Genomic DNA, 17783 nt, shown 5'->3' on the forward strand with positions numbered 1-17783 from the left:
TTAAAGGAAAATTGAGTTACCTTTTCAAAAACAGTTGTGCTTATCTACAGCCAATTTGTAGCACTAGTTTAAAATATTTTCCCTGTGTTGACAGGCTCAACCAGTTCCAGAGGAGATTGTTAAAAAAGTCCTTGGAAATAAAGCAACTTTCAGTCCCATCGTCACTGTGGAGCCAAGAAGAAGAAAATTTCATAAGCCAATAACCATGACAATTCCTGTGCCACCTCCATCAGGAGAAGGTGTAACCAATGGGTACAAAGGAGACACGACGCCCAGCCTTCGACTTCTATGTAGCATTACAGGTTAGATAAAATCATTCTCTTTGCAAAGGTTTCGGTGACAGCAGTGCCTCTGTGCTCACTCAAGTAGCTGTACAACTCGTTCTTTCTAGTTAGGGAAGGCTGATGTGCTCGGTCCAGTAGATTTCAGATCACTTCTCAGCAAAGCCAGCTGAGGTCACCTGGAAGGCTCCCACTGATTCCCTGGGCTTTTGGTCTCATCTCATGCTATTGTAAAAGAACTCCTGCCAACAGATATTAAATATTATTTTATATTTAGCTAGTACAAAGAACTTCACCCTTGCCTATTAAATGTAGTTGTCAATAAAAGTAGTTTGCAGAAGTAGTTCTGGCCTACCTGCAGAAGTCATTCTGGCCTAGCTGATATCAAGAGAAGTTTCCCTATAGACTGTAGGTATGTATCTTGCTTACATCAGCATCATTTCCTGGTATGTAACATATGACATAATACATACATAACATGTAGCTCAGCTCTTGGAAAACACTATCTAAATTGTTTTTTGCTGTGTGAAGCAAAATAACTTAAGATAGAAATATTCCTATGTAGCCTGTGCTTGACTTCTAAAAGAAAATCTTCATGATTTATATTTACGTAGGAGGTACTTCACCTGCACAGTGGGAGGACATCACAGGCACCACTCCGCTGACGTTTTCAAATGACTGTGTCTCATTCACAACCAACGTTTCAGCCAGGTATGGTGGCAGAGCTTGTCAAATGCACCCAGGGAGTAGTTACTGTTGGTCAACAGTGTGCATTATTGTGAGGGCACTTTTTTTTGTTGTGATGATGGTGGTTTCTTGTTGTTTTTGTTATTTGGCTTTCTGTAAGTCTTCTGCAAGACTGATGAAGCAGTAATGGACCAGATGCTTCTTTGTCACTGTGTATCAGCATACCACATATTTGAGGTTGCACATGAATCTTTGTCCTGGCCTTTTCTGCTAGGGGTGAGTCTCCTGGCAATCACACATGCTGTTTCTCTAAACAAAGGTGGCAGTGCCACACAGGGGTTTGTTTTCCTGGAAACAGCAACAGAATAGGGAAGTAGAAAAGGGACATTCAATAAAAGAATTTGGAGTTATTTACATTACATACATTGTAGAATTTGGAAAATATACATTAAAATGTGAAAGTTGCTGCTCTTTGGCTTTTTAGTTGAAGATATGTAAAACTACTTTCACAAAAATATAATTTACAAAAAAAAAATCAAGGTTTTAATTTTATGGAATTAGTAGAGTTCTTTTTGTTTGCTTTTTAAAGGCTTGAACAATGTTTGAACATAATGAAAAGCTGATTTAACAGTTTTCTTTTTTGTGTTCAGATTTTGGCTTGCAGACTGCCATCAAGTACTAGAGACTGTTGGGCTGGCAACACAGCTTTATAGAGAATTAATATGCGTTCCTTACATGGCAAAGTTTGTTATATTTGCCAAAATGAATGACCCTGTGGAATCCAATTTGCGTTGCTTCTGCATGACCGATGACAAAGTGGACAAAACTTTGGAGCAACAAGAGAATTTTGAAGAAGTTGCAAGAAGCAAAGACATTGAGGTATATTTCTTACTTACAGCTGGCTTCCTGCTTGTAAACAGACAGCGTGTTTTCCAAATGGCAGTAAGTTCTGCAAAAGTCACTGTGAGCCCAGTTAAATAAAGGTTCGCAGCAATGCTGTTTCAGAAAGCTTCTTGAGGTGATGACAAAAAAGGACAAGGGAGGGGGGAGCATGAAAGCTGTATCCAGATGGATGCCCCAGGCTAGTCTTTGGTGGGGTTTGCACCTGCTGTTGTCAAGTAACCTTGGGTTTTGCAGAAAGCTGACCTGGAATTCTTTCTCGCTGGAATCACAGACACACAGTCACAGCTAGGGCTGGTTTATGGTGAATAGGCACCAAGACATAGTTTCCTGAAGGAAATCTAGATATTCTTACTTCAGAAAAGCCACTCACATAGCACTGTTTCCCAAACTGCTGGCACTCAAAATGCCTTGCCATAATGCACAGTGATTTTCTAGTTTGTCACTGAATTTAATCTGAATGGAGATTTACGCTAAATTCAGGAACTGTAGTGGGGAAATCATGCTCTACTTACTTGTCGTTTCATAGTATATTCACACGTTTTACTGATTTTCATTTTATTACTTTGATAGGTTCTGGAAGGAAAACCTATTTACGTTGATTGCTATGGAAACCTGGCCCCTTTGACGAAAGGAGGACAGCAGCTTGTTTTTAATTTTTATGCTTTCAAAGAAAATAGACTGCCATTCTCTATCAAGGTAAAAGCAAATCAAGCCAGCTAATTCTGCTGAGGTGTTGTTTTTTTTTTTCTTGTGATAACACTTTTTCAGCCAAATGGAACTAACTTGCCCCGAGGATGTAAATGTCATTGTTTAATATGTGGATAGTGTGGAGAGTGCTTTGCATGGAGCCACAAAAGAGTTGCTGACAAAGCTCAGACCAGAAAACCCATGACAAGGATTCATGAACTTCTGTTCACTAATGGCAGAACAGCAGCATTAGATCGCTATGTCCCAGGGACTAAGAAAAGGTGATCTGTTTAATAACATACTGCACAGCAGAACAGGCTCCAAAAAATGCATACAGACTGGTCTCCTCTAAATTTCCATGAACAGATGATCAGTTCCCTTTGTGTTATCATAGCTTTTGTGCAAAAGAAGTTTTTCAACACTTAAGTTTTGAGCATAAGTACAGAACATTGCAGGAAAAAATGAAGGTGAGCTGAAAATACCTCTCAGTTTTGTAGTGGGATGTTGCTATCTGTTTGGACTCACCCAGTATCTTTTCTTACATGGATTGCAGGAACTTTTTTCCCATCAGAGAGTTTCATGGTTACACCTTTTATCCTGCTGAGAGAGGAGGCCGAGTCCCAGCTCAGTAATATTGGTCTTGATCCATTAGATAGTTTCTTGTGGAAGGAAACTCTGAAAAACCCTCCAGAGGCCTCCTCTAGCTATCTAAATTACTGCATATTACTCAACTATACTGTAATTTCTTCTCTAGGTAAGAGACACCAGCCAGGAACCCTGTGGACGATTATCATTTTTGAAAGAACCAAAGACTACAAAAGGACTGCCACAAACAGCTGTTTGCAACTTGAATATCACTTTGCCAGCACACAAAAAGGTATTTGTTGGGGAAAAAAAAAAAATTGTGTTAGGGTTGGTTTGATTTTATTTTTGCTTTTTTAGTTTGTCTTTTTTCTGCTAAAGAAACTTTAAGAAATGCTGGTCATGAGAATGCTTTGGAATATGATAAAGGCTTTTTAAATTTATGTTTTATTGGTTTCCTGTATGTAGAACGCTTTTAAAGTCTCTTGTTACTGTGGTGTCAAGTTCCTATAATTTTTATGATTCTGTTTACAGCTCATGCTTCAGCCTGCAAGTCATAGGTTTATGCTTTCAGTAATGTCACACATTGATTTGCATTGGATGTAAGATTTTTTTTGTGTGTGTTGGCATTTTGGATTTGCTTTGCCTTATAAATCAGCTTGCATTTTGTGCTCCCAATTTGGTCCTTTTCATATCCTGATATTCTTTTCCCTGCTGTCCATTATAATATTCCTTGTCTCTGCAATGCATCTTTGGACCAAAAGGAAACAGAGTCAGATCAAGATGATGAGGTAATATAAACACTGTCTTCTGTTTTTATTTTCTTCAGATGTAGTGAAGAAAAGTCAATATGTTACAGAAAGTAATAAATAATATTTTTAACTATGGCATTGAAATAATATTTACAGAATAACCATATCCTCAACATACTCTGTTGCAAAACAGTTGAAGTTCACAAATGGAGAAAAAAAAAAAAGATTATTTTACAAAATTAAACTACATATTGAATAATAGTAGTCTAAAATTTAACTGATTTTCTTTTGGAGAAAAAAAAAAAAAGATATAATTACTACATTCAGACCAAGTCCATTTTTTACAAAATTGAGAGGAGCTTATTGGGTGTGATTTTTAGTTCTTCAAATAATGCTGCCCATACTTTGGTAACTCGTGTGTCTGAGAACGTATTAGCAATGGTAGCCTATAACATTTTATTTCTGAAAATAAACTGGACTCTTCTAAAAAAGCAAAATAACTAAGAAGAATTTCTAAATATTGTGTATAAAGCTATTTTCAAATAGACCTCAGTTATTTGCAGCTTAAAAATCCCCAGTTTGCTGGAAACTGCAACATTAGATTGTCAGGAAATTGAGTGGATTTTACTCAAGAGATAGCAATAAATGAGATCACCGTATAAAAGAAACCACATACATGCATCCGTTTTACCTAGCAGCAAAGTTTTCTTCTCTTCCTGGTGGAAAACAAATATCAGTAGCCACCTGCTGACTAAAATAAAAATAGCACACTCCTTACATGTTAAAAAATAATAATAGCAACCATAACACTTTGTATTCACAGTGTTTAATCCCAGTGAGCTATTATATAGCTAGAACAAAAGTTTTCTTTCTAAACAAAACATATTTTTAGACACAGTCAAGTGAACTGATTTCTAAAGGACTTGTTATATTGAAGACATCACACTAGAAGCTAACACATCAAATGCAGCAACTTACGATGCAATTTAGTAGTTAACAGTAGTAGTCTGCTTTCTAATCTGCATCTTTGCATTTTGTGCCTATTAAAAAAATCCCCTCCCATGCCTTTTTTTTGTCCTTAATGTATTCACTTTAAAGCCAGTGTACATTGTGGTGTATGTGTTTTCAGGACAAATCAATCTGGAGAGAAATATTTGATCAGTTGAATTTGTACTTCTGAATGTTTTATGTCTGTATCTGTAGTCTTTTGTGTTGATCTCCTGTTCTCCTAGTCAAAGGTGTTTATTTTACAGAGAATTAAAAATATCATGCCATTTCTAGTAGTCTGAAGCAGTTTATTTAGTGATAATGGGATAAGCTAGTATTGAGATACAGTAGGGCAGGACCATGAGCTATGTCTGCTTAGCTCTTCCACCTCATAAGCAGAGACATTGAGCAGGAATGAGTTCATGTGGTCATCTCCCAGAGATGCAGTCTCTTCCCTGCTTGCGTTAGAAGGGTGGTGGTTCATAGCAGGTTTCTGCCACCTCTGGTAGCCATGCTCCCCGCTCCATGGTGCCTGACACTCATTACACGTCAGACAGGAATGGAGACCGGCTCTGGCCATTCCCTGCCTGCTTGCCCAAATCTGGCTCTAGCATGCCTTCCTGAAGCTGAACGGAGACATCCGTTCTCCCTTGTGGGAACATGTACTGCGAAATGTGGCCTGTCATGCTGAGGTTGGACGATTGTCCAAATAGGGGATGGCACCAAACAGCATTATGTTTTGTTACAGACGGAGAAAGCCGACCGGCGTCAGAACTTTGTCTCCCTTGCTTTACGTAAGCGCTACAGCTATCTGACTGAGCCTGGAATGAGTGAGTTGCTCTTAACAAAGTACTAAACCATATATATGTTATTTTTCATAAGAAGAGACATTTTTTCTATAAACGTTGTATTTGGTGTCACTTTACCAAAAAAAAAAAAAAAGGAAAGAAAAAGAAAAGGAAAGAAAGAAAAGGGAAAAAAAAATTCTAAAGCAAAACTCTTGGATGGTCTGTGAAATCTTGTGTTGTGAGAGCTTGAAGAATCCTGACTGGCAAATGACGTGCTAATTAAGTAAAAATACATTCTTTTAAATGCCATATAGCTCCAGATGAATAGGATTACAAATTGCTTTCAAAATGAGTCTGTTCCTCTTCCCTAAGGGAGCGATATGCAAAAGTTCAGCAAAGCTGGAAAATGCCATTCAGATAAGCGCTTAAATGTTTAGATGCTTAGCCAAAACGGACTCTCATATTTTATATCTCCCTCTTTTCTCCTTCTCTTCCCTTTTTCCTCTGTTCCCTGCAGATGCTTTTTATTCCTTGGCACCACACGTTGCTTCCTTTTAAACTCTGTACTCCTTTACTAGACCCATGGCATCGCTTTCCTTCCCTATTAAGTACAACAATGCATTCGGCTTAGCTTTTCTTCCTTTGCCTCCCCTGCCTGCAGTTGAATGCTGTTGTTCCCCATTCTCAGACTTTTCTTATCTCTTTCTGCCTCATAACTTCTCAGTTGCTACCCTGCACCAGACCCTTTGATATAATTCCGTAAATCCATAGACAAACTTCGTCAGGTCTTGGGAGTTTCCACTGGATGGCTGCTCTTTAATTATCCTATAAGATCTGTGGCTTCTTTGGATCAGAATATATCCAGAATATATTACACTTCTCAGGCCTGGAAGAAGACTTCAAGCATATAACATCTGAAGAAGCTATCAGATCTACTGAGACATCTTGATGGACTGTTAAGGTACCGTCAAAGGCTTGTTGGGAACTGAGAGACAGGGAAAAGGAAGCTGCTTGAAAGGAGCTTGACTATGTATGTTGTTTACAATTATTTGTTCAGGCCTCATTGGAAGAAAAAACGTCATATTTATTCACCAAAGGTTCATTAGGTCTCATTTGCAAAAAGTGGAAGGAAAAAAACACAAATGCGCTTAATGAGCTTTACTCTAAGAAAAGGCGTGTTGATATAATAGAAGTCCCCAGCCATTCTTTAATTGTTGTATCCCTATTGGCAATGGTTACTACTTGTGGCAGTGAGCTACCCAAAAAGGGTATGCAAAAATTACTGTATTTGTCAGGAAAGGTGGCAGACAGGGTTTGGCTATCAGTATGAGTGCCACCACCTCCTGTGCACACGTAGCATGCAGTCATCAGCCACCAGCACCTGCAGAATGCTGGTGCAACGCGGGGTTGCAGGTTTAGAGGCACAACTCTTCCAGAGCGTGTGCACACTACCCAGCACAGAGCCAGGATGGCTGCCGTGGCTGCTTTACGCCACAGGGTGTTAGCTCTGTTGATCAGAGATGAGTGATGAACCTCTCCCTTCTTCCAGCGAATTCAGTGGCACAACTCTGCAGTTCTGTAGCAGCAGGGGTTGGGCTGTTTTCTCTCTCAAGCTCATGCATGTACACTCAGAGGTTTTTTTTTCCTCTGCACCCCAGTGTCAATGCCAGTGCTGGTGCAGAAGAGACTGAGGAAGGTGGGGTATTCCCCTGCCTACCTGTTCTTATCCCTCAGGAAGAGTGGCTAAAGGACTCCTCTGCCCTCCCCAGCAGTGAGTTCTCCCACAGAAAACGAGTGGGTTAAACCTGCTCAGTGCTCACTGTTTGCTTGCAGCTGAAGAGCAGCAGGAGCAGGGCTGAGCTGGAGCTCCTTGTATGGGCTCACTCAGTGCTTTCAGTTACCAGCTGCAAGCAAGGAAATGCGATTTGGTGCACAGAAGGTAGTAACATCTGTTTCCTGATAAAATCTTGGATGCAGAGTGATGGAAACTGCTTTGGCCAAGAGTGTCCAGTAGCCAAAAAGGGCTGTTATGAAAACCACTTCACTTTTTAGAATATTATCCCACTCTAAATTCTGGCATGGTTGTGGGAATTTCTTTGCTATTTCAGAAAGTAAAATGGCCTGGTTTCGTGCTGTTTCAGTTGTCATAGCTTCACATGCTGGTATATCACTCCATTTTCTTTGTACCAGTTCTTCTTGACTGTGATACAGAGCACAAAAAAACCTTTTAGACATGTCTGAATTTGTGATTTAACAGGAGAAAGAGCAATTAAAAGGGCAGCCTGATGATTTGATTGCCTTGCTAACCAGCTGTGGCACAATGGCTCATCACAGTATAGTGGGGTCCCTCTAAAGACATTCCTAAACATGAACTGCTGAACAAGTTTTTTTGATGTTGATTCTTCCCAGAGTGATTTTGGGGTTTTGTTTTTTGCACTTGGGACTGTATGAACTTCTGGTGAATGTTAGCAGTTGCTGATAGTTAATCTTTATTATAAAGTCTAGTTCATTTTAAGAAGTACAGAGTGTTTTCTTCTTTGCGGGAAGAAAGTATGTTTGTGCTTAAAAATAAAATTGCAAGCAGGATGGGAAAGTGGATCTTTCTTGAAATAGGCTGTGCCAGTCAGGCCTCATATTCAAGCTCTCTTCAACCTAAATGTTCTAATACTGCAGTATCACCAGCCATCCACATCAGCTTCTGAGCTTCAATTGGCTTTTATAGGACCAGCATATTTCTCCTTGCAGGATATGGACCTGTGGTATACTGAACACTTATTTGCTATTGTAAGTGTGTGTGTGCTTTAAGTGTAACAGTTCAGTATTAGACTTGCTAAGCTTCTTTCACTGTAAGTTGCTGTCTGTCTATAGGACAGATCAATAAGTTTGACAAATTATTAGTGTAACTTCAGAGAAAGGTGTGTTGAATAAGTTGCTTGAATATTTCAGCCCCATTTCTAACTCCAACTTTAAACAGAAGGAAAAAAAAGGAAAAAAAAAAGTCCTTTAAGTTACTTTCAGTGTCAACTCTCTGAATGTTATTGCTGTATCAGAGGATATGTACGCTGTAATGGGATTCCCAGAAATACTGTCTTCTGGCATGAGTATTTCCTGTGATGCAAAATGTGTTTGATGATGATTCTGTTCAAAATGCCTATGACTAAGCTGAGTGTTCTGGGGGATGATAACAGTTAACAGGTTTGTCCTTGCCAGGAAGTTTTTGCATAATATATTGTTCTTTGACTGCTTTTCTAATGTTACCTTTTGAGAAATGCAAAGTTGAACAGGTCTGTCTTTGAGCTGATGCAAGAAATCTCCTCAAAAGGTACCAAGACACTACATCTTGTAGAAAAAGTGTACTCTTCTTTTAATGGCCTCTTGTGAAATGACTTTTAAGGTTTACATATTTGTGCTTAATACAGCATACAAAATGTATTAATGTGTGCTTGTTTTGACATGATATATTGTGCATGAATGAAAACTGATTCAGTTGCTTTGCTTGCTCACGTTTATCATATATCATACTTTCCATATTTGATGTATGACATATGCTTCTTAAAATCATTTCATGTAAAGTTTTACTTTAGTTTTTTCAACCAAAAGGAATATCGCATGATAAACAAATGCAAAAGTTCCTTTTCTTCATTTATTTTTATTATTTTTTAAAATATTGACTCAGAAAAGCTCTTGCTCTTATTGGCTTTGTGAGTGTGAAGCATATCCGAATTGTGCATGGGAGATAGAGATTTGAATTTATTCCAGTTGCTTCACAGTTTGCACATCAATTGCCTGTCACTTAAAGGAATTTTGGGTTCTGCATGAAATAGTTCTGTTTTTTTTAAAAAAAAGATTTTAGATATATAATGTCTTTTTATACAAGTTTATATTTTGTATAGGTTCAATATCTGAATAGAATGACAACAACAGAAATAATTAAAAGGATAACTCTAATAGTTGTGCAAATCAAAGACATACCTAAACAGGCAAAATAGAACTGATACAAATATTTCAGAATTACAACATCAGAAAGTCAATAGGAAGTAAGAGAAGAATTTTTGATGTGGTTTTTATTTTTACCTTGTGGATTCCTTCTTTGTGTTTTCTGTTCTTCATTTTTTGCAGACTTGGTTGCGATGTGCTTTCTGTCTTTCATTTTACGTTGCTTTTTGTTTTGGACCAATTGTCAGTATATGGTTCATTCCTATTGTTGATTTCTTTTTTAATCTTCTTTTGCCTCCTCCATCCCAACTCATGCAAACAATTGTATTTGCTTTTTGTAATATTACAACGTTTACTGACCAATTTTCTTCTCTGGTCTCTCTGTTTTTCAATCATTTTTGTTGATTTTATGTTTGATTTTAATTTAACAATTTAAGAAACAGTTGAACGGAGTGCAGGAGCAACAAGATCCCTACCTGCTACTTACTCATACAAGCCATTCTTTTCAACACGGCCCTATCAGTCATGGACAACAGCTCCAATTACAGTGCCTGGGCAAACCAAATCAGGCTTCACTTCCTTATCAAGCTCTTCCTCTAACACTCCTACAGCTTCCCCATTAAAATCAATATGGTCTGTTTCTTCTGCTTCTCCAATCAAATCCACATTAGGAGCTTCTACCACATCTTCAGTTAAATCTGTTAGTGATGTAGCATCTCCGATTAGATCATTTCGGACAATCTCTTCACCAATAAAAACTGTGGTATCACAGCCTCCATACAATATACAGGTTACTTCAGGCTCTTTCGTCAGAGCTCCCGCAGTGACAGAAGCTGCTAGCCTAAAAGGGCTGGCATCCACTACCACATTCCCCTCTCGGACATCTCCAGTGACTACAGCAGGGTCTCTCTTGGAGAGATCATCCATAACCATGACGCCTCCAGCATCCCCCAAATCCAACATTAACATGTACTCTTCAAGTTTGCCTCTTAAATCGGTCATCACATCAGCATCCTCACTTTTATCGTCCCCTCTAAAGTCAGTGGTGTCACCTGCTAAGTCAGCAGTTGATGCTGTTTCATCCTCTAAGGTCATGATGGCCTCGTCTCTCTCGTCGCCAGCAAAACATGTAGCTGGGCACACAGATGTACCATTGCTTAATGGATCTGTGTCACCTCTGAAATACCCATCTTCTTCCAACCTAATAAATGGATCCAAAGCTGCAGCTGTTTTTCAAGACAAGATCACTGCAGCTGCACATTCTGCAAGTTGTGCTGCTAGCGCAGTTGCTGACACAGCTGAGAGAGTGTTTTCAACTGCTTCAACAATGTCATTTTCTCCACTCAGGTCATTTGTGTCTTCAGCACCATCAGCTTTCCAGTCAATAAGAACTCCTCCTGCAGGTGCTTTGTATACAGCCCTTGGGTCAATATCAGCAACTACCTCATCCGTAACTTCATCAACAATAACAGTGCCAGTATATTCTGTAGTCAATGTTTTGTCTGAACCAGCATTAAAGAAGCTCCCAGAGTCATCTCCGCTTACAAAATCAGCTGCTGCGTTACTGTCACCTATTAAAACATTGACTACAGAGGCACGCACACAGCCTCCCTATAATCGAACTTCTTCTCCAATAAAATCATCCTTGTTCTTAACACCCTCTGCTCTCAAATTGTCCACACCATCTTCTTTATCCTCCAGTCAGGAGATACTGAAAGATGTTGCTGAAATGAAGGAGGATCTAATAAGAATGACTGCAATATTGCAGACAGATGTCGCAGAGGACAAACCGTTCCAACCCGAGATACCAAAAGAGGGTAGAATTGATGATGAAGAGCCCTTTAAAATTGTTGAGAAAGTAAAAGAGGACTTAGTAAAAGTTAGTGAGATACTGAAAAAAGATGTTTGTTTAGAAAGTAAAGGGTCGGCTAAAGTATCCAAAAGTGATCAAGGACACCTATCTGAGGATGACTGGGTAGAGTTCAGTACAGAGGAGATTGATGAAGCGAGACAGCAAGCTTTGACAACTCCTATATCTGTTCCAGAGAAGGCCCAAATTAAAACTAAAACCATGTCGGAAAAGGATTATAACTTATCAAAAGTTATTGATTACTTAGCAAATGATATTGGTAGCAGTTCATTAACAAACATAAAGTACAAGTTTGAAGAGGGGAAAAAAGAAGGTGAAGAGAGACAAAAACGCATTTTAAAACCAGCTATTGCTTTGCAGGAACATAAACTTAAAATGCCTCCAGCCTCCATGAGGCCTTCAACATCAGAAAAGGAGTTATGTAAAATTGCAGATTCCTTTTTTGGAACAGATACAATTTTAGAGTCTCCGGATGACTTTTCTCAACATGATCAAGATAAAAGTCCCTTATCTGACAGTGGCTTTGAAACAAGGAGTGAAAAGACACCTTCTGCCCCACAAAGTGCTGAAAGCACAGGACCAAAACCCCTTTTCCATGATGTACCCATCCCTCCCGTCATTACAGAAACAAGAACTGAAGTAGTTCATGTTATCCGCAGCTATGAACCGTCATCTGAAGAAATTCCAGAGCAGAAAGCAGAGGAGCTACCAGCCTCGAAACCTGCACCTACATTTATGGAGCTGGAGCAAAAGCCTGCTGGGTCTATTAAAGAGAAGGTTAAAGCGTTTCAAATGAAAGCCAGCAGCAGTGAGGAAGATGACCACAAATGTGTCCTTAGCAAAGGTGTCCGAGTAAAAGAAGAAACTCATATCACTACGACGACTAGAATGGTTTATCATAAACCTCCGTGCACCGAAAGCACATCTGAAAGAATTGAGGAAACAATGTCTGTTCATGACATAATGAAAGCCTTTCAGTCTGGACGTGACCCTTCCAAAGAACTAGCAGGTCTGTTTGAACATAAATCATCAGTAACATCCGATGTTAGCAAGTCTGCTGAAACTTCACCACAACATGCAGAGAAGGACAGCAAAATGAAACCCAAACTGGAGCGAATAATAGAGGTCCATATTGAAAAAGGTAATCAGGCTGAACCTACTGAAGTGATTATTAGAGAAACAAAAAAGCATCCAGAAAAGGAAATGTATGTATATCAGAAAGACTTACCTCGGGGAGATATTAACTTAAAAGAGTTGGAAAAACATGATGCTTTTCCTTGTTCAGATGAACAAGGTCAGCAAGAAGAAGAGGAGCTCACAGCCGAAGAGTCACTTCCTTCTTATCTGGAATCCTCTAGAGTTAACACTCCCGTGTCCCAGGAAGAAGACAGTCGCCCTAGTTCTGCTCAACTCATGTCTGATGACTCTTACAAAACACTGAAGCTTTTGAGTCAGCACTCAATAGAATACCATGATGATGAGTTGTCAGAACTAAGAGGGGAGTCTTACAGGTTTGCTGAGAAAATGCTTCTTTCAGAAAAGCTAGATGTTTCTCATTCTGATACTGAGGAGTCAGTTACTGACCATGCTCTACCCCTTAGTGCAGAGTTACAGGGGTCTGATAAACGATGCAGAGAAAAAGTAGCTACTGCCCCCAAAAAAGAGATTCTCTCCAAAATCTATAAAGATGTTTCTGAAAATGGTGTGGGTAAAATGTCTAAAGATGATCATTATGATAAAGTGACAGTGTTACACTATACTGGAGATGTTAGTAGTCCAAAACATGCGATGTGGATGCGCTTTACTGAGGACAGATTAGACAGAGGTAGAGAAAAGTTGATATATGAAGACAGGGTGGACAGGACTGTTAAGGAGGCAGAAGAAAAACTGACTGAAGTATCACAGTTTTTTCGGGATAAAACAGAGAAGTTGAATGATGAGCTACAGTCTCCTGAGAAAAAGCAGCATAAAAGAAATGGTAAAGAAATACATTCTAGCCAGAGCTCTGCCAGCAGCAGCCCTGAGAAGGTTCTGCTCTCTGAATTACCAGCCTCCGGTGACGAATGGAGTAAGGCAAAGCAATACGCACATGATGGGAAATGTTTTCCCAAAGTGGATGAACGAAAAGTATCCAGTTTGCCCAGCAGTCCTGAAAAAAGGATATTTGTGCAACCAGCAGAGGACTCTAAACAAACTATGGAACACAAAGGGAGTGCTCAGCAGACTGGAGTACCTGAGGTTTCACAGACTGGATTTCAGCTGAAGCAATCAAAGCTCAGTTCCATTAGGCTAAAGTTTGAACAAAGTATAAGCCCAAGGAGTAAGGATCTAACTCAAGAAGAAAAAAAGCTGGACAGTCAGTCCAAAATTCCAGTAAAGAAATTGCAAGAAAGTAAGTTACCAGTGTATCAGTTTTATTCCAGAGAGAAACATGCAAAACAAGTAGAGCTCGTTGATGGGAGCGCAGCTTTACAGAAAGAGGTGAAAATACAGGAAGATTTTGTTCCAGGTAAAGGAAAAGCTATAGAAGACTTTTGTGCTTCAGAGACACAAAAGCAAAGAACTGAAACGAGTAAAAGCGTGCCAGAATACTTTTCAGAACTGCAGACAAAAGACCTGGTGTATGGCTCAGACTCAACAAAGGGACACTGGGACAAAAAAATCTATAGGACATGGGAAAGTCCTGGAACTTCTAATCATAAAACACAAAAGGAAAAACTTTCACATGTGCTGGTTCCAGATACAGTAAAAGAAAACCATGTTGATCATGTTGAAGCTAAAGCTGACAAAAAAAGTGAATTTATCACTGTGACAGAGCACAAATTGGCAGCAAATGGAATTCATTCGGAAGAAGTGAAGGAACTGACTGTAAAATCTCCCTCAAAAAAGGTCTTATACAGAGAATTTGTTGTCAGGGAGGGAGAACATAACGGTGAAGTAGCTGATAAAATATCCAAAAGGAAAGAAGAAATTGCTGTGTCCCATATTCCAGTCAGGATTGTTGAGGAGAAGAGAGCCATGCTTGATGGAGTTTATCAACTTTCAGCTAAAGTATCCCAATCAGCTGTGATTAAGGAGAAAGTTGAGAGACAGATTGATTATGTGGAAGATGATCAAATAAAGCATTCAGAAATCAGAAAAGTTACCAAGCAGCAGAGCTCAATAGGTCTAAGTCCTCCTGTTGAGGAAACTGAATTATCCCCTAGCAAATCACCAGATTCTTTAGAATTTAGTCCAGGAAAGGAATCTCCTTTGAGTGACTTGGTTGACCCCAGTGCCAGTGATTACTTGAATAAAGTTGCACCATTAGTAAGTACTGAGGGAGTGAAAGAAATTAAGACCTTACCTGTTTATGTCAGTTTTGTTCAAGTAGGAAAGCAATATGAGAAAGAGGTGCAACAAGGAAATATAAAAAAAATTGTCAGTCAGGAGAGTAAGACAGTACAAGAGACAAGGGGGACATTTTACACAGCTAGACAGCAAAAACAACCTCCTTCTCCACAAGGTAGTCCAGAAGATGACACCCTAGAACAAGTGTCCTTTATAGATAGCTCTGGCAAAAGCCCTTTAACACCAGAAACACCAAGTTCAGAGGAAGTGAGTTACGAGTTTACATCTAAAACACCTGACTCACTAATAGCATATATCCCTGGCAAGCCCAGTCCTATACCTGAGGTATCTGAGGAATCAGAGGAGGAAGCAGAGGCTAAGTCAACCTCTGTAAAACAGGCAGAAGTTGAGGAACCACAAACTGACAAATCACTACCTAATCATATAAATAAGGACTCTAACAAAAGACCAAAAGGTAACAGAGTTGCCTACATTGAATTTCCTCCTCCTCCACCACTGGATGCAGACCAAGGCGAGGCAGAAAAGAAGCCACACTATTCCACTGAGAGTGAAATGGAGATGACAGAAGTGAACTTGCAAGATGAACACGACAAATATCAACTAGCTGAACCAGTTATAAGAGTGCAGCCGCCATCTCCTGTGCCACCGGGAGCAGATGTCAGTGATTCCAGTGACGACGAATCTCTCTATCAACCCGTTCCACTTAAAAAATATACATTCAAACTGAAAGAACTGGAAGATGACCAGAAAGAAACCTCAAAACCCAGAGCCCCTGAAAAGGTTGAGAAACAAAAAGAGTTAGGACATCCCACTTCTGGGAAACCTAGTGAGTTTGACGTTGGGCTTGATTCACCCCAGAATGATGTAGTGCAAAATGGGAATAATAATGACCAGTCTGTCACAGAGTGTTCCATAGCAACCACTGCAGAATTCTCCCATGATACCGATGCGACTGAGATTGACTCTCTTGACGGTTATGATTTGCAAGATGAAGATGATGGTTTAACTGAGAGTGATTCTAAACTTGCAGGTCCAGCAGTTGAAACCAAAAAGGACGTATGGACTACAGAAGGTATTCTAAAGCAGACTGATCGCTGCTTTAGCCAGAGTAAACTTGAAGTCATTGAAGAGGAAGGCAAGGTAGGCCCTGAAGAAGACAAGGTGCCTTCGAAGGGTCCAGCTTCTGAAAAGGCCGGAGTTAAAAGCGAACAGAAGTCAGGGGCACAGTTTTTCACTTTGGAAGGCAGACACCCTGACAGGACTGTGTTTCCCGATTCATATTTCAGTTACAAAGTAGATGAAGAATTTGCAACACCTTTCAAAACAGTGGCCACTAAGAGTCTAGATTTTGACCCGTGGTCCAATAACCGAGGTGACGACGAAGTGTTTGAGACTAAATCAAGGGATGATGAGGCTAAGCCATTTGGTCTGGCAGTGGAAGACAGATCTCAAGCAACAACACCTGATACAACTCCAGCCAGAACTCCAACAGATGAAAGTACGCCAACTAGCGAGCCCAACCCCTTCCCATTTCATGAAGGGAAGATGTTTGAGATGACTCGCAGTGGTGCAATTGACATGAGCAAGAGGGATTTTGTTGAAGAAAGACTCCAATTTTTTCAGATTGGTGAGCATACTTCTGAAGGGAAGTCAGGGGACAAGGGGGAAGGGGATAAAAGTACAGTCACTGCCATCACACAGCCACAGGCAGGGGACAACACTGTAGAAACAAACCTAGAGAGACCAGTAGAAACAACAGCAGATGAACCTAAGCCCATCATCCAGGCCAGTGGAGATTGCATGGAACAAACACTTGGTAGTAACTCACTGGAAAAATCATCGGCAGCAGTAAACGCTTCCAAAGTTGATCCCAAATTGCGCACACCAATTAAAATGGGAATTTCTGCTTCCACCATGACTCTGAAGAAAGATGGCCCTGGCGAAGTGACAGATAAGATAGAAGCTGTGATGCCAAGTGGTCAGGGATTAGAAAATGAAACCGTAGAAGTGATTGCGAGTTCAGCTTCTAGCCAGACAAGCTGTAGGCAAACAGAAAACACTGAGTTTCCAAAAGATAATTTTAATAACAACAACAATTTGGATTCATCTGCTGTCCCTACAGATGATAGTACCTGTAATGTAGTGCTAAAAGAACATTCGGAACCGAAATGTTCCCTGCAGAAAGCTAATCAAGCGAAAAGCACTTCAGGAAAAGGTACAGGGACAACACAAGGACACAGAGTAAGAGATAAGCAAAAAGCACACGGAGAGCAGCAAAAGTCAACAGAGTTGGTAGGGACTAGAGGAAAATCAAAACTTCCTGTAAAGGCCAGCTCAGTAAAAGAAGTCTTGCCACAAAATAATGTCCAAAGTAATGCAGGGAGTAAAGTGAGACGGGCTATTAAGCCTGACAAAGCAAAACAAGATAATTCTCCTCCCTGTCTAGAAGCAAGGTCTAGGATTCCTGTAAAAAATACATATAGGAGCAATCTATCTAGAAAACCTCCAGCCCTGCCAAAACAAGAGCAGGTAGAGAAAGAAAAAACAAAACAGCTTCCTTCTAAATTACCAGTAAAGGTAAGATCTACCTCCGTCACAATGTCAACAGTTAAAGTAAGAAAAAATCAGCTTAGGGAGGTATGTAAACATTCTATTGAATATTTTAAGGGAATTAGTGGTGAGACATTAAAGCTTGTGGATCGTCTATCTGATGAAGAGAAAAAGATGCAGTCAGAGGTCTCTGATGATGAAGAAGACAGTACATCAAGGAACACATCATTATCAGAAGCTACTCAAGTTTACCAGCCTTCCATTACATCGAAGTCTGCTAGAGATATGAGAACAGAGGCAGCATCTATAAAATCAAAGATTGAAAAGGCCGACAGTGAGAGGAGGAGGAGTAAGAGGACTGGTGAGAATGAAGGCAGTCAGGTTTCTGGAGCTCTCATGGCTCACCTCG

At 39.9% G+C, this 17783-nt stretch overlaps 1 protein-coding gene across 33 annotated transcripts in view; it reads left to right on the forward strand.

Moving 5' to 3' along the window:
* ANK3 (ankyrin 3) overlaps positions 1-17783 on the forward strand; it is a 296280-nt gene that overhangs the window by 251272 nt on the left and 27225 nt on the right. For 28 of the 33 annotated variants that reach the window (XM_068688711.1, XM_068688729.1, XM_068688723.1 and 25 more), the window contains 8 exons: positions 95-302; positions 896-992; positions 1619-1847; positions 2442-2567; positions 3313-3435; positions 3905-3931; positions 5628-5709; positions 10041-17735. In XM_068688711.1, the coding sequence (XP_068544812.1) occupies positions 95-302; positions 896-992; positions 1619-1847; positions 2442-2567; positions 3313-3435; positions 3905-3931; positions 5628-5709; positions 10041-17735 (8587 nt within the window). The remainder of the gene's footprint in view (positions 1-94; positions 303-895; positions 993-1618; positions 1848-2441; positions 2568-3312; positions 3436-3904; positions 3932-5627; positions 5710-10040; positions 17736-17783) is intronic. The other 5 variants (XM_068688736.1, XM_068688738.1, XM_068688725.1 and 2 more) reach the window with 4 other exon arrangements.

This window comes from Anas acuta, chromosome 7, assembly GCF_963932015.1.
Source record: "Anas acuta chromosome 7, bAnaAcu1.1, whole genome shotgun sequence".
Classification (NCBI taxonomy): Eukaryota; Metazoa; Chordata; class Aves; order Anseriformes; family Anatidae; genus Anas; species Anas acuta.